The sequence below is a fragment of the Rhyacophila brunnea genome, unplaced genomic scaffold (assembly GCF_057557595.1).
Source record: "Rhyacophila brunnea isolate RB1 unplaced genomic scaffold, BYU_Rbru_1.0 scaffold_3, whole genome shotgun sequence".
NCBI classification, from domain to species: Eukaryota; Metazoa; Arthropoda; class Insecta; order Trichoptera; family Rhyacophilidae; genus Rhyacophila; species Rhyacophila brunnea.
In genome coordinates this window covers 7,879,614-7,907,224 of record NW_028232965.1, presented here as the reverse complement: position 1 = coordinate 7,907,224, position 27,611 = coordinate 7,879,614, and the positions used below count along the sequence as shown (strand labels likewise).

General features: G+C 34.5%; 1 protein-coding gene across 1 annotated transcript; it reads left to right on the top strand.

Moving 5' to 3' along the window:
• Window positions 1-360: 360 nt before the first annotated feature.
• Window positions 361-27,512, top strand: Plap (phospholipase A2 activator protein). The gene is made up of 16 exons (XM_085952662.1): window positions 361-535; window positions 617-850; window positions 4,651-4,841; window positions 5,801-5,942; window positions 7,023-7,183; window positions 10,876-11,017; window positions 11,212-11,392; window positions 12,781-12,890; window positions 13,011-13,100; window positions 13,591-13,785; window positions 16,298-16,418; window positions 16,504-16,564; window positions 18,499-18,627; window positions 24,501-24,646; window positions 26,639-26,763; window positions 27,266-27,512. The coding sequence occupies exons 1-16, from the start codon at window positions 399-401 to the stop codon at window positions 27,453-27,455; spliced, it is 2,355 nt and encodes a 784-aa protein (XP_085808788.1). The 5' UTR covers window positions 361-398; the 3' UTR covers window positions 27,456-27,512.
• Window positions 27,513-27,611: the final 99 nt, after the last annotated feature.

Here is a 27,611-nt window from a genome sequence, read left to right as displayed (position 1 = left end):
GTATAAAGTCAAATTTGAATATAGTTGAGCACAGTGTCAACAACCTTAGTAATATCTCTAAATAACTTTTTTATACACTATTATTTACTCTGTGCTGAATTGTTCAGATACTATTCGTGTTTTACAACCTTTTCTTCAAGTTATTCTATACATAAGTCGTTTTTAGGATCATCATTATATGTTGGTAGTTTGCAACCTGTAAATAGACTATCTTCATGGGTATTTTGTATTGCTCTTTCTATCTTGCATGAATAATTCAAAGCGTATGAATGAGACAAAATACCGGCTGACAACTTCTGTATGAAATATTTTGTTGCTCACTTCACTTTCCATGATATGAGATATTTCAAGAGTTCCGGTAGACATATTGACTGACAGCTTTGTGTGTTACTGTAAAAATGGCAATTCCTAATTACAAATTGAGCACAATTTTATGTGGGCATTCCTTGGACGTTCGATCTGTTTCTGTTACTAAAGATGAATGTATTTTATCCGCTTCTCGAGACAGAACGGCGAAATTGTGGCATCCCGAAGGGTACGGTTGGATTCTTTTACCAGTTAATTCACTGAATTAAAAATGTTTTTAACTTTCTCTAATTCCTGTATTTATTTCCAGGGTAAAGGAATTTTCGAACGTGGTAACGTACAAAGGGCATACAAATTTTGTGTCATCTGTATGCTTTCTTCCCCCATGTGAAGTTTATCCAGAAGGATTAGTAATCACCGGCAGCAATGACATGACAATTTGTGCATACAATATTCAAGATCCAGTTGCTATTCTCACATTCAAAGGACATGAAAATGTTGTGTGTAATGTTTCTAAAGCCTCGAAACCAGGCACCTTCTTGAGGTTAGTACAGTGGTGTAAAAAAAATGCCATTCTTCCTGATTTATTTGATATCAGATATCTAAATGACATCCACAATGAATGTATAATACAAGTCAAGTTCCGATTGGCTCATCAATTCCCGAATTGCTTATTTTCATTCTCAACTACTCTTTTCATAAATAACTCACTGACCCAATTATGAAGTTTTTATTTTTATGTGCTTATTAGCTGTCATATCATGTTTCAACATGAGAAATGTTTGCATGCTTTTCATTGTTAGATTTTTACTGTACCTAGCATTGCACAAGGGCGTGTATTAATTTTATACATCGTATTAGTGATCTGCTTGTCCATGATGATGTGAAAATTATTCTAAGCTATTCATATATTTAATAATATACATATCCATTAGACAAAATTAAAACTAAAATCATTTTATTAGAAGCCATAGAAATAATCTAATACTATCATAATATTAATATTCTATATAAAAAAGAAAAATAGAAAATAGAATAAAAATAATATACTTAGATCAGTCTCAGTGGTGTGTGCAGTTCATAGATGCTGTATCATACCTAAAAATATTTAATAGGTATTAGAATGGTGATACCCAGATCGCCTTAATGGTAGAAATTTATGCACATCCAAATTGTTTACACGGTTCGATCGGCCATAGCATAATGTGTTACGTATGTAGGTATTATGTATAAAGTTTATCTTTCATTTTCTGCTATTAATTTAATTTATTTATAGGATAATTTTACATAAAAAATCAGAATGTTAATAATAATAAATAATAATATTTTCCAAAATACGTATATTTTCCAAAATAGGTAGGTACCTATATTCTATACAAATCCCCATATATATATTTATTTTTTGACCATGTCCGATCCTAATATGATCGTATAGGCCTTCACAGAGTGGAGGTTTGTATTAACAGATTTTGTTTTTACACCCCGGAATATATATAAATGTGACACCCCGGAAGTCCGGGTAGGGAGGGGAGTCGGGGCCGCACAGCCCGATCCGACCTCCGCGCTCAACTCTCCGGTCGACCTGACGTTAATGACGCCCTGGTAGCGTGCCGTCGGTTGATACGTGTGAGTCACACGACCAGCTTCCACCCTTCGACTAGCTCAGTGATGTAAATTGTTCAGGGCGGTCAATCGAAGCTGGGTTTGGTTTAGTAGAGCACGTTCAGTGTAAGGTTGTCTTGACAGTTGGGTAAATATAGGATGCCGGGATGATAAAAGTGATGAACGCACCAATTGATCGACGCAAAGGTCAACGGTTTTTATTATTAATTATGGTTCACAAAAAGTTATATACACAACACAACACACAGGTACACAGTTATTAAGTTTTTTTCACAGTTTTTACTGGCGCATTCGAGATTAAAGGTTGGTCAAAAGTTTGCTGAGTTGATTCATTTATATTTTTTTTTCACAGTGATCGCACGGCTACACTATTATTTATAGAAGAGTTATCTAAGTTAATTTCTCGATTTTTAAATTATCTAGACACCTCTGGGCGCCTTGCGTCGCCAGCAAATCGCGATTCGCGTCACTTAACCGCTACAAGAAGTCGGTACGTAGTAAACACGTGTTGACTAACCGGATAGATTCCTGTCGATACAGAAATCGTTTTCAAAGAAAGTAGGTAATCAGCACAAATTAAATTTTTCACAAAGTCGACTCTAAGCGGGACACGAAGTCCATCACGGATCGAAGGCTGGGGCTTACTGACCTGGCAGTCATCACCACTGGTTATGTCCACTTTTCAGCCTTATCGCTGTCCCTCTCGATCTACCCCTGAACGCTCACCCCCTCTCTGTCATTCTCGCCCGTGGCGGAATGCTTGGCCTTTACTTGGGTTTTACCTTAAGGGTCGTCCAAGTCACCTTTTTGCCAGGTAGGCGAAAGCTCCAGCGATTTCGAAGGAATCGAGCCCAAAAGAAACAACATTAGGTATGGTTTTTGAAATATTCGAATCACGACTATAAATATTAATCCTGCGTGACCAACCTTTATCTCGCCCATCTGGTAATTTGAACATTTTTAGTTAATAAATACAGAGCATTTTATTCATCGAGCAGCGATAGAAGGACATTTGGCTTGGCGGACTATAAGAAACATGAATGTGGCATCCATATCTTCGCTCGTACTTTACCCTAAAGGGGTCCTCCATACACGTAGAAACGTGGAGGTATCAAATGGATGTCAGCCACTTGCTCAACCTATTAGGTCCATACTCTGACTCACACACAAAATTGAAAAACAATAAGTGTATTTGCCCAAACCCAGGATTCGAACCTGGGATCCGCGGCATTATTGGAATATTTATATGAGTTCTTGTAAAACTGTTTTGATAAATAAAACCACTTATAATGAAGAGCGTGTCTGGTCTCAAAAATTACCACGTCCCACTGCTAAAATATCAATATTTTGTTACTATTATTCATATATATAATGCAATATTTTAGCGCTGATAATATTGGTCTGACCTACGCAACCAGTCAATATCATATCTCACGCCGGTGCCCAATCCATCCAATATCACTCGTGACTTATTATGTTACACGCATCATTGAAAATATGTTTCATATGAAAACTTACATAGTAATAACCCATATACCTGTATATGACAAATTACACTCAGCATGCTATCGAGCTACTAGAACGGGTGAAATAATATATTGGCATACAATAATTTTCTGTCTTCAACTGTCTCATATTAGCACGTTGTCTATGTGGTTACTTTGTGTAAAGTTATTCATTTTGTTCTACAATTTCATTCAACTAGTTACGTATAATAAATAGAATATTTTTACATCAGGTAGGTATTTTATAAAAAATCCAAATGGTTTTTGTTATGAATTAATTATTAATCCAACAAGTTTTGAAAATTGATGGTGATTATAAGTCAGAAGAAAAACAACAAAAAGACCTTCTTCTTGGTCGTACACTCATGGCTAAGGATCGTGACCACTTTTTAATTTTGCCATCCTTTGAGTGACCAAGACTTTCCATCCTTCTCGATCTTCCGCTTCTTTCAGGGCAGACTGAATGGTGCCCCTAGTCAGCTCTTTCACTTGGTCGCTCCAGCGTGCAGACGCTCTTCCTCTGCTTCGCCTTCCCTGGAGGCCACCCAAAATCACCAGTCTCTCCAGGTTGTCCGGTCCGCGCCGGATAATATGTCCAAAAATTCGTCTCGGACATATTGTCGAGAGCCGTTCCTTTTCTGCAGTCTCTGTATGATTGACTGGGTTTGTCCTGTGCTCCGTCCAAGAAATAGGAAGCATTCAGCGCCAACACCACATCTGAAAGGCATCAATTGTCTTCCGCTCCCTTGCCTTCAGGGTCCATGACTCGACTCCGTATAAAAATATAGAGAACACTAATGTTTGTACAAGCAAAAGACCTTATTCGGTCCATAAACAATGTTGGCAAAATAATCACACCAATGATGGGAAAAATCATTTGAAATTTCAATGTTGCCATATTATAACTAAAAATATCCCTAGTCAATGGGATAAAATTGCCCTAAGTTAATTGTATTTTTTATTTCTGTTTCTATGAAGGAAGTAAGGAATAATATCTTTCAAACCTGGCAATACTCTCACAATACTTCGATAACCACACGAGTGCCGCCGCTAAGCCTCAAGTTAAACTTTTTTGGATTATTCGATTATTTTTATGAGCGTCCCTCATCTCAGAAGTCACCGCACACCACTGATATATAATATATAAACCAAGCACATTTATTTAGGAATTGCCTGTGTAAATAGTTATTTATTTTTTGAATGTTTATTTTTACAGTGCCAGCTGGGATAACACGGGTAAACTATGGTCTGTCAATTCCGTATCTGCTCCTCTACTTACTCTGAAAGGCCACTCGGCTGCTGTTTGGGCAATCATTGAATTAGGGAATGGCTCTCTAGCAACTGCCTCTGCTGATAAAACAATCATTCTATGGAATAGTAAAGGAGAAAAAACCAAATCTCTGACAGGTATAATATAGTCATTCTCTATGTAATTGTGACAACGTCATGAACACCTCAATGCCAGATTGTTAATGACATTGCCGTACGTTGGAAAACACTGACTTAGCATTGAAAATCTAGCTACCTTTATTGAAGTCGTACAAAATTAGCTTAGATATAAATCTATTGACTTTATCAATAGGAACATGTATTATTGTTTGGTCCTGTTTCTATGATAAATAATTTTAAAATTGATGACATCGCACCGAATGCAAATAATTTAGTGACACTTAGTGTACGCAACAATATATTGTAGCAGACTCCCCAATCGCTAGTGATTGATAAGTATGCCGCAAAAATTTTTCCTATTTTCCATATGTCTTGTGAATATAAAATCTAATATATTCGTACACTTTACACAAATTTGTGCTTGTCCGATACTATATATTTTTCAATTTTCACTCTATCCTCGCATGCATAATAATATATTACGACAGTATTTTTTTCTTTCGCAGGTAATAGTTATTTTGTTTTTGAAGATTATAATTATTTATATTAGTAAGTAAATAGTCAGTTTCAAAACTTTATGTTGATTCATGGCTTCGGATTACCAAAATTCTGCTTGATTTATATTAGATTTCTTTATATAGAATAATATTTGTTCAATGACTACCAATTCAACCACACTAAACTCGTATTCAGGTATGAAAAATATATTTTTAACAGTTTCAAAAAGTGATTGGTAGGTAGATACCCATTTATACACTCATTGTGCTGTAAATTTTTAATAGTATGCCGTAATGCGAAAAAGGTTTGAAACCACTGAGTTACATGATTAATTAATCATACCCTTTGGTACCGCTTAATAATATTCATGCTTACTTGTTTCCTGCCCAACTATCCCACCTTACTTACATAACTTGTAATGTGATATATTAATTATAGTTATTCTGATAAATTAATTCATATTAATTTATTCATTTCAGGCCACACAGATTGTGTCCGAGCATTAACTGCTGCAACTATTGATGCGTTTTTGAGTTGCGGTAATGACGCTGCAATACGACTATGGTCTAATCACGGAGAATGCCTCAACACTTATTTCGGTCATACTAATTATATTTATAGGTAAGTTATTCTCAGTTACGATTTGGCAGACATTCTTCAGCACCTTCACTAGTAGACGGAGCCTAAATATATGATAGTGAAGCTTAAAAAAGTTTTCAAAGACTATTGATTAAATTAGCTGCAAGCCATTCTGCACGCAGATTCATCTGTGTCAAACTTCACTCTATCGTCTCATCTAACAAAAATTGCACAAATTTCAATACAACCTTAGATTTACCAATGGTTCACATGTTCCGAAACCAAAACATTTACAATATTATGCAAATATAAATAATATCTTAACTGCCTGTTACAAGACAAACCACATTAATTATTCTGACAGATAGGTAGCAAAATACACTAAACATATTAGCTGATTAGATATAATTATTTTGAATATTTAGCTGAGCAATCACAGAAATTACATACGTCATACATACAGAATATTGGATCAACAAAACAGTTACCTACCAAAGAATTGCCATCAAAATACATTGGTTGAACAAATTTTTTAAATTCCGAACCCGATGGAAAACATTGTTCACATACAGATGTTCTTGGTCTGGACTAGGCCTTGATACTAAAAAGTTGTAAGACTCCCTCTTATTGTAATCCAAACTATTTGTGATTGCCCTTCAACCACATCACTGGAATGTTGACAATTTCAAGAAGGTTGATTGACCGAATAGAGAAAATGTGTGTACTGCATAGCGCCTGCGATGACCAAGCGGTAACATGTCCATTTGATAAGTCGTGTGTCTTGGGTTCGAATCCCTGGTCTGGCAAAATTCACATGCTGTTTTTTGTGTTTGGATCTAGAGCATGGCCCTAATAGGTTGTGCAAGTGGCTAATGTCCATTACTTGTTAAAAAAATAATCTGTTATGAAATTTCTTTTTGAGGCAGCCAAGATCCACACCGGATTGTACAGCCAAATCAAAGAAATGATGTACTGTGGGTATACCGGCTAAGAGTGTTCAAGATAGCGAGCACTAATAAGTCATCCAGATATCACAGATCAAGACGTTTACGAGTTAGAATCAAATAACAAAATATGATTGTCTACAAACAAATTAATTCAATAACAATTGGCAAATTGCAGCATTTGTATGAATCCTCGCATTGGTCCGATGGCTTTTATCACTTGCGGAGAAGACTCTACCGTGCGGGTGTGGTCGGGTGGAGACAATGTTTGCACAATCACACTTCCAGCGCAGTCAGTTTGGAGCAATACTTGCCTTTCTAACGGAGACATAGTTGCTGGTAAGTTAACATATTTTTTATTATATTTTCATCTTTGACTGGGCTCGTCTAATGGCCAAACAATGTCATCAGTTTCGACATAAATTTTTGAGTGATAATCGGGTCGATTCTTTCATAATACAGTAAAACCTCGTTAGTAAAAACACTGATAATTCGAAATTCGCCGTAATTCGAAATTTTCCTGATAAAAAAGTCCCTTGAACATTATTTTCATATAAAACCATACCTTTAATTCGAATTTCGTAATTCGAAATGATTTCAGAGTCCCTGGCATACAAAAATATTCAATAAATCGTAATAAAGTACACTATTTCATGAGCCAGTCATTGAAAATTGTGACAAACTTTTCTCAAAAAATCAATACTTATTTTAAGAAGGTAATAAAAATAATCCTGACATTTTATGACCCAATTCGGTATAGGCACTTCTATGATCGGAAATGAAATTAATGAAAATCAAAAAAAAAAATAATTTTCAAAATTTTAATATTTTCCCCCCATACATTTCATAATTGAGGCGTCTAATTCCAAAAAGCGATAAGTCCACATTTGGTCAAAATCAAGAAAAAAATATGCACGGATTCTTTTTATAATTTTACACAATATGTATTGATCTATAAATTCCAGAACGCGACATAACCCTACGAAAAAAAATATTTTAAGTCTTGATTTATTACAAAAAGCGCCAAGTCCGTGTTTCATATTATTTAAAGCTTGGTTGATTTCGCGCGTGTTTAAGGCAACCAATAAGGGATCGTTCAATATGCAAAAGGGCGTCTCCCATGCTGTAGCGTCTGGTAAACTCATGACAGTGCCACGGAAATATGTGCCTTCTGCGGAATAAATTAAAAAGTGAGGTACAATTAGCGCTACGTCCAATTTTATTTTGCCTATATTTATTCCATTTAAGAGTTTATCGGCTGAAACAAATTGCCAATTGGTTCTAATTTCGACATAGAATAAAATGGAAAAAATAATCTCACGTTAAAACAAATAATTGAAGCTTGAAACATAAAAACGTTGTTTCCCGAAAATATTGAATTGTGGACTTGTCGCTTTTTGTAATTAGACACCTCAATTCGTAATTCGATTTTTTTTCGATTTTAGGTCCTATGGAATTTGTATTAACGAGGTTTTACTGTAATATCCATAATTGAAATGAAATTTTTCTACGGATGTATTTGCCATTTAGCCAAACGTTACGCAAATCGTTGTGAGATAATAGTTACGACAATTTAAAGATGAATGAAAATGATCATTTTGGCTGTTAGCTTAGATTTGTTTGATACACAATTTTACATCCCATTTAGTGGTCATGGCCAATTTAAAAATAAATTATTGATTTCTAAATCTGTTGGCATATTTAATTTATTTCTGCCGATTTGTAAAATTGTGAATTCTCATAAATTTTAAAAGTACCTATTCTTAACCCTTTCTAAGCGTTACGAATCCCGACTTAGTACAACAGTGCGCGTTGTGATTTCAAGCATCAATAAATCGTAATAAATGTCAGTCAAACATACACAAATAGAGTAGTAAAAAATCGGAGTCAAGTTCAAAAATGATTATGACAGAACCTAATATTTTATGTGACTCTAAAAATAAACATTCGTGCCTATATCTGATAAGAAATTACGAACAAGATTTCTTCATTGAAAAAATGCCGGCTTACTCGAGCGACGCCACGACAGTTACGAAATGGGACTGGACTAATGCGTCGATGACAGATGATAAACAGTTCAGTATTCTTATAGTCTACCGGCTACCCAAACCACTTCATAAATTTGGACAAATATGTCATACACATAATGAATAATAATATTATGGTTTATGACTTGTATGAGCATTTTTGTCAGTGTGTTGAAAAAATATCACAAATAGCTCATTTTTATAGCATCCAGGACATCTCAAACTGTGTAACTTTTGTTTGAACTCGCATACACATTATGTGTAAGCACTGCAGGCTGAATATAAATAAATCATCCTTGAGAACTACTGGCTATTTGAGAGTGATGTACTTACCACCAGTGCCTGGTTTGTACCTACCATTGACCGAATGACACATAGTTTATATAACAAAATGGTTTATTTTTCGAATACATATTACAATTCATAAAATATTAAATTTCAAACACTTTTTGCACTTCTAAATGCTTTATAGTCAACACAATTTTATTTTCAAGTTCAATTGTTTTTTTATTATAATGACTTGATAGTAAGTAACTCGAGTTATTTTCGACTATAAATATAAGAAGAATTCTACATAAAAAAAATCGTAGTCATGAATCAAACCGTTTTGAATAGTATTACGAAAAAAATAATTCTCAAGTGTCTGCCTCACGCCAGCAGACGATGATTCGCCGCGCAGTGTTATAAAAACGCAGTAGCGCGGGACCCGGTGTTTGCGTAATACGACAATTTCCGCACTTATGCGGGAACGGGCCTATGAGTGTTCGTATCTTTTCTTTATAAATGGCTTATAACTAGGGTTCATAAATAATTTTTGTCTATTTTACCTAATACTATAACCAGAAAATAGTATTTAAAAATGTTAATCAATGATAAACAAAGAGAAATATTAAATCGCGGACTCCTAGGCCGACTCCGACTCCTATATTTAAATGACACCTTGTTCAAATTATTTTCCGAAACTATTAACTCGCGGATAATATACTAGCAGATAGACTAATGAATGCAATCTCCAAAAGCATTCCTTTTGTAAAAATGTTTTGTAAATTCACTTTGATCAATGTAACTTTCGAATATTCTATTTAACAGTTTACGCACCAAATAGTTTTTCAATCACTGAAAAACAATAATCGCGATATAACATATTATATTACGAACTCGTATCGTTACAAACACGTCAGTCAAATGTGTTCGGCGCACATGCACTAAGAAGCGATAAGACACTATATACCCGGCAAATTTGAATTGGCCCGATGACTGATATTTTTTTTATCCAAGACACGTTCCCGAAAAATATTTATTTAAATTAGATATAACCAAAGTTTAGGCTATCCATTGACAGATGTCAGGAGAAGGATGATTTCTGAATAAATTAAATCAATATTTGAATTATTCGCGCCTGGCCGAAAGCAATACTAGGCAAACGAAAATCGAAATGACTTTAGTCCGCTGACGCGCGGATGACTCGCGCGTATAGGCTGACTAAAGTTGCCGCGTTAGAAAGGTTAAAGCATGGAAACTACTTCAGCGTAATACAAGAAAATACAACTACTGTACATACCCACCACTTGTCTTACTTTACAAAAGATCTTTTGTCTATCTTACATTGTGATATTGTACAATGATATTTGAAATATTGAATTGTATTTATAAATATTTCTATACATAGAAGTACGTACTCCATGCATTACGTGTCAAAGAAAGGCTTTTCCTAAAAAGTCTTGCGGGAGTTTTATACTCGGGAAAAATCCGAGTGAAAAAAGAGCACTCCAATACATAAAAATTCAAAGTTTCAAAACTCCCGCATAACTTACTAGGTTAAACTATCAAATGCCTGGATTATAGTTGGTAGTGATAATTTAGTCACCCATTTGAGTGGCATATAATAATGGTTCCCTTTTTGGCGGGTATCGCACAATTTATTTTGCGATACCCGCCATGATTTACATCCATAAGATAAAATATTACATTAAACTATAAACAATTTATTTGTTCCTTTGAAAGGTTCAAGTGATGGAGTTGTAAGAGTGTTCAGTTGTGATGCAGCGAGGTATGCGGATAATGTCACGTTATCTGGTTTCGAAGAGGAGGTAATGAAGCTTCAAGAAGCATCGCAACAAGAAATTGGCGGTATAAAGATAACGGAGTAAGTTATATCTTAATTCTTATGGAAACTTTTCTAAACTTTATTTCATGAATATCCAGATTTAAAAGAGCAATGACGATGTATACTATTATTAAAAAGTGGCAGCAGCATTGAATAAGCAAATATTCAGTTGTTTCAATGTAATTTAGTGTTCGTGCTATCATTAAGTTTCGTGGAACATTTCACTTTTCCAGTCTCCCAGGTCCAGAGGTATTGTTTGAACCGGGGAAATCTGATGGACAGACGAAACTGGTTAGATCTGGTGCCAATGTCAAGTGCTATTCGTGGAGCACATCAACCCAAAGTTGGACTGAAATTGGAGATGTAATGGGTTCCAAAGGAGCATCGGAAGGGAAAACTCTTTTCGAAGGAAAGGTATGACTTCCTCAATAAATGTTGCATATTACATTAAATAAATATTATATGATCCATAACAAGTGTGCGATACAGTTAGTTAATCTATATTATAATGATTATTTTAATGGTAATTATTAATGCCTGTATCCACTTGTTGCATAGTCCCAAATCGTATCCAGTGTTACGATACAATACAGCAGTGTCAGATTTTTTCACATATCCATCACAGAGCAGATTAATGAGATAGAAATGTGAAAGTCAGTTGCCATGGTCTAAGGCGTTGAATCCAAATTCGCTTTATTACATTATGACGATCAGACCATAAAATGCGAGACACACAAAGCAGACCGAATGTCCTCAAATATTACCAATATTGAATGCACGTTTCATTCATGTGATAAACTTTAATGCATAACATCATACAGATGTAACTATTGATTATAACATATTCTGTAACGCGTGTATAAATTTATCCCATATTTATCCTACTCCAGATTTAAATCTTGTTACAGCCTCGCCCAGAAGGCAACCCACTTTCCATTATTTTTGTATTCCCTGGTATCCATATTAAAACCGATAACATGAGATTCCAATACAATTGGTTAAACCTGACTATCATTTCCTATCTGACTGCAGCAATGAGGTCAGTTCTGCAGTTTCACGGTAGATTTTAATAACATTCTCATTATTCCATTAGTGCATAAAGACAGAAGAAATCACACGCTCATTCTATGACTCGTTCGAAAAAATGAGCATTCAAAAAGCAATAACGCTCTATCCATACAGAGCAAACAGGGTGTCCTACTGTCCGTCAACAAGAAATCGGCGATAACAGGAAGTCACTATATTCGCATATAGAAGACTTCTCAGCGACGTACCTGTCATGGCGGCAACGCATGCTAGAGGGGTGTTTAAATAATGTTTCGGCTCTCCTTTTAGATGCGACTCTTTTTCTTCTTCACAATAAACCAAAAGTTGACCAATAGATAAAAATTCTAACATCACTCCTAATCGTTTTAGACATATTTTTACTATAAAAAGCTACAAATTACGTAATTTTATAGATCCGTACACCACGGGATCGTAAAATGAAATGATAAATTTGGGGGCATTTTCCTCATTTGATTACGGAAGTGAGATTAGCTTCACTGGAGGGGATTGTTAGTTCACAGTTTTAACACGTGGTCAAGAAGTTCTTGTTCGACAATATGTATCATCTTTTTGATGTGTCAATGAGAAATTGACAAAAAATGTTTGCTTTAATCCGTTGTGTATCTTTATATCACATTTTGATAGGCTACAGTACAACATTTGCCTGACCACACTGATACAATACATACGCAGATATGCATCGGCCTTTATCATCAACTCATTAAGAAAACACCGGATTTTGAATTTGATTGCAGGAATATGACTTTGTATTCAGTGTAGACATAGAAGATGGAAAGCCCCCCATTAAACTGCCTTATAATATTGGCGACGATCCTTGGGTGTCAGCTCAAGCATTCATTCACAAGTAAGCATTTATGCAATTCAATATTTAGGATATTGTTACATCAATCATTTGAAGTTTCATTTAATTTATCCTTACTACCAATCAATACGTGTGTAATAATGGTTTTATTTATTTTTTTAGAAACTTTTTACCTCAAGTGTATTTAGAACAAGTTGCCAACTTCATTCTAAAGAACTCTGGCCAAAATGGAAATGTTGGATCTAATAATGGGTAAGCTAATTTTGTGTTCGTATTGCCATTTTGTATTTTTTATCTATGTTTTATCAGTGATTTTCTCAAATTATTGTAACTAGGTTTAATACTCTAATGCCGTGTACACACTGGCGACAATTTGCTGGCAACCTCATTAAATTTTACAATAATATCATAATTGCTTAAGAAATTTTACGATAATTATCGTAAAATCTAACGAGGTTGCCAGCAACTTGTTGCCAGTGTGGACACGGTATAATGTCACATTCTCACATGTCGTTTTTTGTTACTCAACTTTATGTTGAATGTCAAAAGAGAAATTGACAGGAATGTTCCCACATTTTGATTTAAGTGATAATCGTAATGAAGGTGGTATATCAAATAAATTTGCTAGTTTTTTTAACATTTTGTCCCACCACTTTAAACTTTTTTGGGTGAAGAAGCCATACTTAATGTAGTAAATAAACATTATAAAAGATGTATAATAGAACTAATTATAATTTTTCAGTGATTTCATGGATCCATTCACTGGCGGATCTCGCTATGTTCCGGGCGCTGCTGTATCTACGAACCAGAAAGCTGGACAGAACGCAGATCCCTTTACTGGATCCTCTAGCTACTCATCTGATCAAGCTGCCAACGCTGCATTTATCAAGCAAACCGGCAATGCTGTTAAATATTTCCCCCAAAAGACTTATCTTAAGTAAGTATGTTTTTATCCCTAGAAAGCAGTGGCGGCCGGTGGTTTCCAAAATTGCTTACATTGGGGGTGCACTAAAAATTTTCTTACCTTATTTAAAAAGAATATCAATTCGGTGTTGTTTATGTTTAGCAAACACCTCAATACTTACAATACAATACAATTTTTTTCTCAACACAGATAGTCTGTCCTGATTCATGGTATTTCTTAAAGACGATTTAATTCTTTTAAGGGTTGAAAAACACCTTTCACTTTCCACAGATGTCATCGGACCATCCTTTTTTATTCTGACTCTTTCTTTGAGGGAATTCTTATTATTTTTGATAAAGTCTACATTTACCAACATCATTTTAAAACACATACACTTCACTGATTAAACAGTAATTATATGTATTATTATGAATCTTTCATTCAAAATTTATTTTTATGAACAAAATTATCAAAATAACGTGACAAAACACCTAAAAAGGCCGACTATGGATCGCAACGACAAACCATACTGAATTGTATTGTAAGTAAATAATATTTTAAGAAAATATATAAAAACTATCGATTGTTTTGAATAGGTAGGTACGTATTTTTCGACTCTAATCTCAACAAGGCGTCACTCCATTCTCACTCCCTTCGTCTGCAAAATGCAATAAAACTTCACGCCAGTCAAGCATTGTTAAAAATATGACTTGTTATATGATATGTTATAATAAATCACTCTCTTGGTAAAAGAACATGGTAACTAAGATATTATTTTTTTATAAATTATATTCAAATATTTGCAAATATAGAACGATTTAAGGATCGTATCCCTAATATTTATGTTCATAATCAATTTGTATTCAATATCAGCCTATTTCCAATGAATTTATGAGATATAAATAAAAACAATCTATTTTTTGTATCAATCCTGCTAAATCTCAGTTACTACGTTTCGCGTATACTGGTTTTTTTTCGTGTCGAATTTTGTGAACGCTGTGCGGCGTCCGAAACTGCCATAAAATGTGTGTTTATGACTTGTTTATGCGTTTCACTATTAGGGCTCTAACCACGAGCGCCCGTTTTCTATGACTGTTCAGTGGGTACATGCTTTTGGTACAAATTTACATAGATTAAATTGCGATAAACGAGTGATGACTTATGAATAACACTGTTGCACAATTGAGTGATGTTTAGGAAAAAGGAGTGCAGCGCACATGCATGGTGTTAGAGAAGTCGCCGCTGCTAGAAAGGCATGGTAATTTACAATGTTTGCTCATAAACGGAGCAGATGGGCCTACACAGTGGAATTTATATTATCAGACCTTTTACGAGAAATGGTTGTTAGCCATTCACCAAAACTCATCGGATCATTGCTCTGGATCACATAGATTGAAATATATGAATTTGCCATACACTGAATTAGAATCGCCAACATTTGGCATATGAGGCGGTTACTCAACCAAAAACCAAAACATTTTTATCAGCTATGTAAAAGTTCACAGTACAGCATTGCCCTTCTTACTCAACCAAAAACCAAAACATTTTTATCAGCTATGTAAAAGTTCACAGTACAGCATTGCCCTTCTTAATCTGTAGGTCTTGTATTTTTATCCAGCTGGCCGGATATAATTAATGTTTTTTGAACCAATACATATTTGGAACTTTTTCACAGCCAACATGTCATGGTTGGATGGGGGTCATATATATATATCAGTGGCGAAGGGTGGAGGTAGGCTGTTAAGATCCGCCATAAACAGTGCACATTAAACTTTTTCAGACATACATATTTGTTTTCATTGAAATAAGACTACAATTTACAGATAGTGTTGGTTAGTTTTTAAAATTCAATTAAACCCTGAGAAACCAAGCCATAATAGATAATAGTCAAAAAATACATGTCTATCTATAAAATATCTAAAATTATGCAATTAAATCATACATAACTTTGAATATTTTATAAATAGAATAATATTTTTTATTTATTATAGTTTGGTTTAGGCAGGGCTTAATGAATTAAAAAAATTAACCAACAATATGTGTAATATGTATTTGTAATACAATGAAAACAAATAACTATGAATGAAAAAGTGTGCACAATTTTGTCGTATTGCCCAAATTAGACCAAAACTATTATGGTTTCGTTTAGACCGGGTTTAATTGATTTTTAAAAACTAACTAACACCATCTGTAAATTGTAGTCTTAGTTCAATAAAAACAAATACATATGACTAAAAAAGTTTAGTGTGCATTATTTATAGCGAATCTTAACAGCCTACCTCCACCCTTCGCCACTGATATATATACATAAACATTTGAAGTTTCGCAGATCTCGGCTAACGCAGCCTTGATATAATGGTAGGTCAATAAGACATAGACAAACGTTCATAAAAAAGTCCATTAAAGATTCAATCCAGTAAGCTGTGTCATGGAATGGAAATTGTATTAATCTACCTTTTCATATATTTTTTTATTCAACCACCCAACCAATTACACAGTATGTTTTATAATATGCTGGTCTAATTTTTTTCTTTTTTATTTGTAGATTTGAACAAGGCAACTTGACCCTTATATTGGAAAAGTTAAAAGAATTCAACAATAAAATGACATCTGATCCAGTCATCAGTAATGATGATCTGCAATCGGTTGTGAAACTAGGAGACCAAGTGAGTAGATGCAGTGTTTTTCGATCATGAAATGGTTCTAACACGTGATAAAAATTCGTCTCATAAATTGTATTTTTTTTTTCAGAAATCTACATATTCTTTAGAAAGTGTCGCCAAATTAAAACAGCTTCTCGCATGGCCCCAAGGTAATGAAATATAAATATTTTTTGGTGTATATACCTTTATCTCATTGAGTTACGATTTCGCTGTTTCTCCTGCGCATATATTTTAATATATCCTTCATGATTGGAATGTACTGCGTTGTTATCCGCGAGTAGTTACTAATTTTTTCACTCAACGCAACTTGAATCCGTGCCATGGTAATATATCGCTGAAAGATCCACCAATTGCGCAACAGGGTAAATTGGTTGCGCAACTTCTCTTGCACATGCGCATTTTAACAAATTACTCACCGCTTTTTCTAATGTGCATGCGCACTAGAGAATACATTATATCATTGGGTAATTGACAAACTATAAAATGACAATGGATTTTCCGATGTCGGATTATTTACTACGTTGATATCTCCACATATTTCTCACTCTAGGATGTCAGTTAGAAGGGATATCTGAATAATTAAAACGATACTTATTATGTGGAAATCAAAAAACTTTCTTGAAGCTTTCAAATTTAGATATTACAAAATCATTGTCAATTTTAAAACAAATGAAAACTCTTGCAATCCGAACGTGTATTGAATAAAGATATCATTTGTCGCGGATACAACCATTTTTTGGAACACTCGCGGCAGGTTTGAATATAGTTGCTGGAGTCACCCATATATTATGTAGAATTTGTTTTTTTGACTGCATCCAGTTTGATCATACGTGAAGTAAGGAACAGAGCACATAAGCAAGAACAAATATTTCAAAACCAACATGCAAAAAGAAAATTGTATGAAAATAGTAAAAATAAAACACCCTGCTGATAGTGATTCTTGGTCATTTATTTTTTTTATCGGATCAACCATTTTTTGTATCTCTTGTGCATTTACTGTCAGTTCCACACTTCATACCAATGTATTGCCCTGATCAACTTCTTTGAAAAATCAAAACTTATCGTAAATATTATCTGTAATAATGTAAATGATAAACTAATCAATCTAATTGAAAAATCATATTATTGTATAATGCAAACTTATTGGAAATAAAACTTTTTGGAACTACTCAAAACCTGATCCAATATGTCATTTGTGTGTCGCAAAATTTATCTAAAATATAAATGAAAGCAAAGCAAGAAACAGATTCAATAACTTGGGAATCTGATGTTTACAAATCTTTTTTGCATCAGGGTACACTAGAAGCCGTCATTATTCACTAGAATAATCTTCTTTAAAGAAATAATTGTAATAAAACCAAACAAGTTTTTGGAAGCATCAAATATCAAAAAATAAAAAGTAAGAATACCAATATGAGCAACCTACCCACAATTATTAACTAATATTGACTCATGTATGAAATCTTAGGCTAAGGCCACATAGGCAGATGCCTTGCTTGGTGGCTTCGTGCTAGGTGACATATCCTAGTGAACGAACACACACTATTCTATCACAATGGCCACACTGCATGCTTCGCGCCTCGCTACGTGATTATGTGTGTCTCGTGAGTCTCCCGCCAAACAAACGTGTTGGTTATTTTTATTGTGTCACCTAGTGATTTTACCATTGTCTATGGATTTTGCAAGATAGCGGATGTTTCTTCAATATGACAAACGTCAAACACCGTATATTTTGAGGTTATGAATAATGACGCATGGGATGAATTGACATTATGCACCCAATAAGATCGAATTTGCAACTTTCGAAATTTTAAACTTAAATTCTCTGTGACAAGTAGCTTTCTGGTTTGTTTTGAGAGTGACATCGTTGTTAACTTGAGCACTCCCAAATGTCAAATGGATTTGTACCTAACCACGTAGCGTGCAATGTGGCAGTAGTGTTTTTAGTAGACAAGCATGGCATCTAGCTCAGGACTAGCGAAGCACCTGCCCATGTGGCTGAAGCCTTAATGATCTTGTTATGTACGTATTACACTATTATTTATTCAAAAATTGCTCATGATAAATCATTTTTTTTTTACAGAAATACTCTTCCCTGTGCTGGATGTAACAAGGTTATCTCTTAGGAATGAAGAAATCAATTCTGATCTTTTCCAGAGCAATGGGTTTGGCGAAAATCTGATGCAAATTTTACTGGATAATTTGTTACCTAGTAAGTTCATGATGAATCTCTATTTAAGTAATGCATTACAGCCACGTTTTACAACACTCACTCGCTCGTAATTTCGTCATTCTCTTATAACAACTCCATGCATTGATTGTGAAGAGAAAGCTGCGTTTCAATAGTTTTAACACTTAAATTGCGCACGGGAACTGGTTCGGAGACGTCATTTTCTAGCGACGTATGGCAGTCCGTTTCCTGCAGCTCTTCATTAGTTAAGGTGATGCATTAGTGAAATGGCAAATAATTTTCAACTATAGGCGCGACGAAATTTTGGACTCGCTCGCATTCTGAGAGAGAACGTCGAGCAGGAAACACGTCACTTTGTTTTGTGATGGCGAGGGGCGTATTATTTCTTGAATCGTGTAAAGATGACTAAAAACATAACCCATTTACTTTAAGAAGAAAACATGTCAATGAATATATTATTATTGTTACAAATAGAACAATAAACAGAACATAAAATGGACGTATGTTGGATTTATATTGTCACCTCCGAAAGGGGGGGGGTGTAGGATGAAGCGCTCTGGACCCCCCCTGATGATGTAAGGTCACGGTGATATCGTCTGCTGGCTTCTTCTTCCGGGGACATGCTTATGTTGATTGACAACGCGAAAGTACAGGCGAAAACAGGGCGTTTATTTGTCGGTATACATTTACAGTAAATTTATAGCGTAGAAAATATTTAACAAAAATATTTAAAAAAAATAAATAAATAAATTGAAATTGGCGAATGACGCGCGCCAGCGCGGCGCCACGGCCCTCTCGCTCGAGAATTCCAAAACTGAATGACAATCAACCTTTTTGTAGTAGGTTAACTCTAGGCAAGAATTAAAAATATTACCTACAAATTCTGTCACTGAAAAAATGACAAAAAAACAACCTCTGGCATAATATGTACCTGGCTTGTAGGTAGGTACCTTGGGTCTCATATCTCAGACCTTTTCTAGGTACATGCTTTGAAAAGGGGCTGTGAATTTCTTGGAATTATTATTACTGCATTTCGAGGGTATACTTGCAGAACGCATTAAGTGAGTTCTGGTAAAACGCACTTAGTCATAGGATATACTGGTAAGAAAATAGAAACTGCATTAAGTCATATTGTTATTTTTTTATACTGACAGAAAGCATTATATGACCTATAATGCGTTTTGTGTGTACAAAATACAGGACTTGTAACATGGCATATGCATTAAGTGTGACATAATGCATTCTGTCAGTACAAATTTTGTCAATAGATGTCACCATAGGGCATAGGCCATACCTTTGCAATTTTAATTCATCTGTCTTTAGTGATTAGTGAAACAATACATTGAACCATTTGAAGAATTTATTAGAATGGCTTCGTCTCAAAGAGCTAAACATAATATATTAAAGATGTGTTGGAGTTGTTCTTATGATCGCAAAAAAGATTACATTCTAAAAAATGTTGAGATTGAAATTCCCGTTGATAGAAAACCAAGGAATGAAAAAAGGAAATCCAGACAAAACTAAAGAGTTATTTCTTTTTCAAGAGTGGACAAAAAGTCAGAGTCTGAAATATTTTTTTAGAGTACTTTACACATTTCAAATAGATCAGTAATTCACGCATTTAAAGAACAAGAAGACGTGGAAGTACAGTTTACGTTACACGATCGTAGAGGTAAACATCCCCCTATTCACAAAACAAGCAATGAGAATTTAATCCATATAAAGTCTCACATAGAATCCTTCCCGTTTATGGAGTCACTACACGAGAAAGGACATATATATATAAGGTAATATTTAGACAGTAAATTAACAATTTGCAAAATGTATAGCCTGTGTAAAGACTATTGACACAGATAACCTATCATAGAGTGTTCTGCAAAAATTATAATTTATCGTTTTTCAAACCAAAAAAGGACCAGTGCACATTTTGTAATAAATACAAAGTAAGTTGCCCCGAAGACAACATCATAATGGAAGAGGATTTTCAGAGTCATTTGAAAAGGAAAAATGAATGTCATTCTGAAAAAGAAAAAGATAAGGATATGTCTAATAATGAGTCCTTATTCATGACTGTAACATACTATCTTCAGAGTGTGTTACATATACTATCCACAGAGGTTTCACTGCTCTATTATAAAAGAAAATTAAATATGTTTAACTTAACTATTTACGAAGGTCCAAAGCCGAATAAAGGATTTTGTTTGGCTTGGACCGAAATAAATGGAAAACGAGGGAGTTGCGAAATAGGAAGTTGTCTCATGTGGTATCTCAAGCAGCTTCCATCGAGTGTAACTGAAATATCTTTCTTCTCCGATACATGCGGAGGCCATAATAGAAATTTGCAAGTATCTGCTCTTTTCTTGAATCTATGGAATGCGATTCTATGCATAGTGCCATAGAAAACAGGCAAAAGTTTGCGTCGATTTATTGTGCCAATGACTAAATGATTTTTAAATGTCTCGTTTCATTTCGAAAAAGAAACCATACGAAGCAAGCGAGCTAAAATATACTGACTTTTATGACCTCAAATTTTTGTCGAATCAGTTAATAAAAAATAAAAACTTGGCGTAAATTGGCTAAAAATGAAATGTCTTAAATATGAAAAGGAAAAACCATTTACCATTCAATATAAATATAATTTTAGTGATGTGTACGAAACAATAAACGTTTTAAAAATTAGAAATGCTTCGCGTATCAACCAAATTTGTTTTGTAGAAATCGAAAACATTCCACAATTATAATATAAAAATCCATTAAAAATAAGTTGTGCAAAAAAAAAGGATTTGTGTGAAAAAAGTGTAATACTGGACATTTTTCATTGGTGGTTTCAACAATTATCTGCCGAGAATAACAGCCATCCAGACTTACTTCCGGAGCCCGATATAAATGATTCCGATGCCAAAAACGACAAATAATAATGAACATTCTTTTTTTTAATATTAATACTGATACTAATCTAATTGTTTTCATAAATAAGTGCAATGTGCAAGTGCAAGGTGCAAAGAATGTCAATCAGAATTAAGGCTAGTCGTAATATGTAGCATACTGATACCAGATGGAAATCTCCCACAGGAGACTACCTCAAAGGGCGGACCGAACCATCATATTTCCCAAAATACCACAGCCTACGTCCACTCTTCGCGGTGATCGCAACCCTCGGCCGAGCGGAACCCGTCTCCTTGAAATTCAAATTCGTCAAAATCCCGCCAAAACAGACACGGTCTATCAAAAACGGCCGCTCGCGCCGCCACTAGTCAATCCGTCGGTAAAACAGGGAGCTTCCCGACCGACGGATAAAACAGGACGCCGCGAATCTGGCAGTTGGATCTGGATGGGCGCGAAAGCTCTCTCTTGCCTGATACGTCGACCAGCCAGCATCTCTCTGACATCAACCGCTGAACCAACAGCATCTGACATCGGCAAAATCTCTTCTCGCCTTCGCTCGCCTCGGACGCGAAGCCAAGCCAGCATTCCGGACAGCCCGCCAAAAAGACCACATCTGACATCGGCAGATCGCCACGCCGCAAGCACTGACTCGCCTCGGATGCCAAGCAATCAATCAGCAGCCCAGCCGCGACACCACGTTGCAGCCCGCCAATTACCAACCGACCGCCAACGACGACAATAACCTGTATCGTATCTGTAACGACTACCCTGCAAAACGATGAAATAAACCAGCCTTGACCAAATACCCCGTGCGTTTCTGTCCCCCACCCCCGCTTTGACCTTGACGTTATCACGGCCTGCCATCTCCGCTTCAGAGCGCTCAGAAGGCCGGTGATAATACTATCCAATCTGCATACCCTTCAGAGAAATGTTATTGTAGTTTACGGTAAATAATTTAATTCTAAAAAAAATCTGTTTAAAAATTATTGTGATTTATTATTATTTTCATTGTATTTTTTCTATATTTCTCTAATTTGAAATAAATAATGTTATTTTCACTAAAAATATTATTTTTATTTGTATTATTATGTACCAATCTAATCATTAACATAAATAAATATAACAATAATGCATTGTCATTTATCTAATAATATGTCAAAGTTAGCAAATAGTTACTGACAGAATGCATTATGTCAGCGGTCACTTACATTTACATTTTTAAAAAAATATCCATACAACTTATCAACATCAAATCTTATGTTTTGTATGCCAAAAAGGTTATTCTTTATAATGTAGAAAAAAAATATATAAAACATAAAACATTCTACGTGGGAGAAAGCTTTGAAAAAAAAATTAAGCTATTAATGCGATTATCTCAGAACTTGTTTTAATGACTTAATGCTTTCTGTCAGTATACCCTCGATTTCTTTGCTTGGTAGGTACATAATATTTTGAAATATGTAAACAAAATGAACAGACTATATTCTTATAAATAAAATCTTAATATACATAATTTTGAACTAAATACATTAGACATTGAATGGCTTGGAATGAATGAATTTATAGGTATTTAATTATTATTATGCATGACTTTAATATAAGTAGGTAAGTGCTTTTAGGATGCTCTTGTTTTTACGCTAGGTCAATGATTTTTTTTTATGCTAGGGACGAATTTAATGGCAAGGCTTCTGATAAAATTATTAATGCTGAGAAAGTAATTCCTAATACCCACGTATTTATGGAATAATACTCATTTAGTTCAGACTTTGTTGGCTATGTTTCTAAAGGGTGACTATAAATTTTTATATGTCTAAGCTTACGGGCTAGAAATTTGTCTCGCAGTCAATCTGCTCATATTTGCATGAATCCGCCCAATTATGATTCAGGCCTCATGGCCTTGGATCCTCTGAGGATGCCATGGCTTAGGCGGTAACAATATGACAAATTATATTTCGTTTGGCATGTGTCATTTGCACCCGCAATCCGCGCATCGCCCAGCCACGATCTTTTTAGACCGTGCCTCAACTGATGTACAGCCTTAAGGGTTCGCCATGTGATTTTAACAAAGTCTGAATATCATATACATTAACACCTTCGATGCCTCCGGATATGGCTATAAGACTAATCTCTTCGATGATATTTTGAATATCATTTTCATAATTGCAGTGAACTTCTTTCACTGAACAACCTTTTCCAAGCACCCTTCATACACGACTGGGTGACTTCATTTCACGCTTCGTCGATGTTTCTGATGGTTTTCATAATATTAAATTGTTTCCACCAAACCCGCATGGCATCTTGATCACCTCCATCAGTTTCTTCAATGAGTTGAGAGTTAGACGATCCTTGGATGCTTTAAATCCAGAAGCAGTCTTCTCTTCTATGGAAAGAAATGTACGTGTTGGCATTCGTTTCCAATAGAGTTGCGTCTCATCCACATTACAAATTAAATTTGGTGGATAGTTTCCCCTTTCCACAATTTCCAGTTTTAAAAAAAGATCGCGATAATAATAACGAACCCGCACACGCTGGGGTCGCGATGAATGGGGATTACCACTGTCCTCATTTTAGTTATGTGTAATGCAATACATTAACACTCGCAAGCTAACACCTAGAAGTTAGGACCTCTTGTTTCATGGGTGCATATTATTGTGTTCGCTATTCAATCGTCATTTTGTTTTTATCAATACATACATATGCATACATAATTGGATTCAGAGCAGATAGAAAAAATTTTAGAATATGCATCACCATTGATACTATTAAAAGTCTTTATACTCCATTTTATATCGGAAATGTTGGTTTGCTTTTTTTATAATTACATCATTGCATATAAAATTTAATAACAAATTTTTTTTAAATACAAACACTTTTTGTATATGTTAATCGTGAATATTAATTGCTTAATGATGACTAAGTCAATATTTTCTTGTTTGGTTAGGTTTTATTTATTTATACATATCAATTTCTCATTACAAGTCAACATTTTTTAACTTTTTGTTTTGCAGAGTGTCCTCCGGCTAATCAATTATTGTCTCTCAGGGTGATGACGAATGCCTTCACTCATCTGCCGGGGGAAATGATGGTTCTGAAAAATCATGAGAGTGTTATCAGTTCCTTGATCTGTCTAATGGACCTAAACAAAAATATGCAGGTAATGAATATTTTTTCCTTAACATTTGACTAGTGATGTTTATTTTTCATTTAACATTCATTGGCTTGCAAAGATTTAGCATTTCAGTGTACAGTAAAACCTGATGAAGAAGAACACGGATAATTCGAAATTTTCGCAAAAAAATCCCTTAAGGCCATGCATTAGTTGAGGCACGGTCTAAAAAGATCGTTGCTAGGCGATGTGCGGATTGCGGGTCGCGGGTGCAAAAGACGCCTGTCAAACGAAATATTATTTCTCATATAAATCCAACATACGTCCATTTTACGTTCTGTTTATTATTCTATTAGTAACAATAATAATATATTCATTGACATGTTTTCTTTTTAAAGTAAATGGGTAACGTTTTTAGTCATCTTTACACGATTTTAGAATTAATTGGACCGTCGCCATCACGCAGCAAAGTGACGTATGTCTGACTCAACGTTCTCTCTATGAATGCGAAGCGAGTACAAAATTTCGTCGCGCGTACAGTTGAGAATTATTTGGCGTTTCACTGATGCGTCACCTTAAACAGTATTTTCATATAAAACCATATCTTTAATTCGAATTTCGTAATTCGAAATGATTTCAGAGTCCTGGCATATAAAAATATTAAATAAATTGTAATAAAGTGTACTATTTCATGAGCCAGTCATTGAAAATTGTTACAGACTTTTCTTAAAACATCATAAATTACTTATTTAAAGAAGGTAATAAAAATAATCCTGACATTTTATGACCCATTAACACACACGGAACCGGAAATGTGGTAGGCACATCTATGATCGTAAACGATAATGAAAATCAAAAGAGAAAAAATTTTTTTTTTATATATTTCACCAATACAATTCGTAATTCTTTTTTCGGTCCTGTGGAATTCGTATTAACGAGGTTTTACTGTATGTAGGTTCAATAAAATAATGCGACAATATCTTCATAGTGGAATGGGGGCAGAGCATCTTTCTCTGATGGCTTTAGTTATTGACTTTCATTCTGTTATTTAGAATTTTATGTGATAGTTCATCAAAATATAATGTTCGATTTTATAAAAAGACATAAGGCTTTCAACATAAGTTTTTTTTTTTTAATTCAGTGCAACCCTGGTAAATAAATCTATAACCATACGTAAAATTTTCCTGCAATACAAAATGACTTACAGCTAGTTAAATTATTAGCCTTATAAATGTACCGAATTCGATGGTTCGAAAGGTTCGATGGTTTGTTCATGAATTTTGAAAAAATGGAAGGGGGTGCTGAGTGACAAAGGCCAAATTTATCAGGCATACTTCCTGCGTATGAGAAGAATTCAAATCTGTACAGATTGATGGTTAAGCGGTTTTACTATAGCAACATTAAGATATTGTTGTATAAAGGACTCCATCTCCATAGAAGAATCTAACAAAGTATTGATGAATTCAGTACTTGACTCGATATGAGAATTTTATTTGTGGAGTTCTAATTTCTTTTTTAATTTAAAAAAATATACATATATAATATATTCTTTTTTACACTACAACAGTTCATAAGAATTTGAGAAAATCACATAAATATATTTTGACCTCACCGAGAATCGAACTTTGGCCCCCCAAATGACAAGTCACCACTTTTCACTCAGGACTACGAGGGCTGCCATGAGCTTTACCCTACATAGTATATTCGCCATAAATCAGTCAATTTCGTAGCTATAACTATGAATTCAGGACACCGTCCTTGTCTTGTTGTTTTCATAATTGATGTTATAATTAGAACACAACTCGTATAAACCATTACAATTAAAATGCTAGTGAGCTAATGATGCTAGTAAATTATTACATCATATTGACAATTTTTGATATTATTAAAATCTATTGGCCACCATGGGAAAGGTATATCAAATCAGGACAGCATATATTCCAGCTATATGCCATCCCAACTCGGATCGAGTATAGTATAGTTGTACATATTATTTTCATAATGTTACTTTAAAACCTCGTTATTTTTATTAACTTACAGATTGCATCTGCTACGTTATTACTGAATCTGTGCGTGGCTCTAGGAAATCAAAATGATACTTCACTATTGTGTGACTGCGGTTTGCAAATGCTGACTAGGTTTTCAGATAACGAAGGATGTTTCAGGTTTGTTACATTTGTACTCAATTCAGCTATTCAGTTGGGCTACAAAATTTTATGTATTTTTTTGATATTCATAACATTTTACATAATAATATGTATATTATGTAATTCATTGGATTTATCTTTACCATAACATAATCACTAGCAATGAGGTACCTACCCCAAAAGATGATTTTTGTAGGTGACAGTTACCAACACTTTTTGAGTGGAAATGAGTAGTGTGCATACAATCTATTCCAACATACAGAAGTGTTGTTCATCGTCACCTATGTACTGCCGGATACATTATACTTTTGCTTAGAAAAAAAGACATTTCTCATTTCGTCGCCGTAGATGTCAATGACATCTGAATCGTTGCGAGTAATAGGCTATTGATTGGTCACGATGATCGTTATGAATCAGCAATTTAGCCATATAACGGAAATATTTTTTTTGTTAAATCGTACATTTATATTGTTTTATTGGATTGCAAATGATTCAATTGTTTATGTGTTTATATTTTCAGATGCCTAGTAGCGCTCGGTACGCTGGTTGTCGAATCACCTAATAAAGTACCTGTTGTCAGTAAAATTGTGTCGAATGCTGCGTTTATGAAAAAGAGTGCTGAAAACACGGCATACGCAGATCCTGACCCCACCAAAATGAAATTATCATTGTGCTTTCAACAAATACTAAATTTATTAAGAACTATTTAAATATTTAATACTTTAAAAATGTCCACATTAAGGAATAAATTTGCTTTTTTACAAAAATGTGTTGCATTGTATTTTTTTTGTGTAATGAATTTAAAATTCATATGGGTACCATAAGAAATATTTTTTCATAATTAATAATACATATGAATTACAATT

Excerpts from the sequence above, each read along its gene's own strand:
- Plap (XM_085952662.1), top strand. The coding sequence starts at position 399 with ATGGCAATTCCTAATTACAAATTGAGCACAATTTTATGTGGGCATTCC. Across the intron at positions 18,628-24,500 it reads ACTGGATAATTTGTTACCTA|AGTGTCCTCCGGCTAATCAA; the intron begins GTAAGTTCATGA and ends TTTGTTTTGCAG. Across the intron at positions 26,764-27,265 it reads GATAACGAAGGATGTTTCAG|ATGCCTAGTAGCGCTCGGTA; the intron begins GTTTGTTACATT and ends TTATATTTTCAG.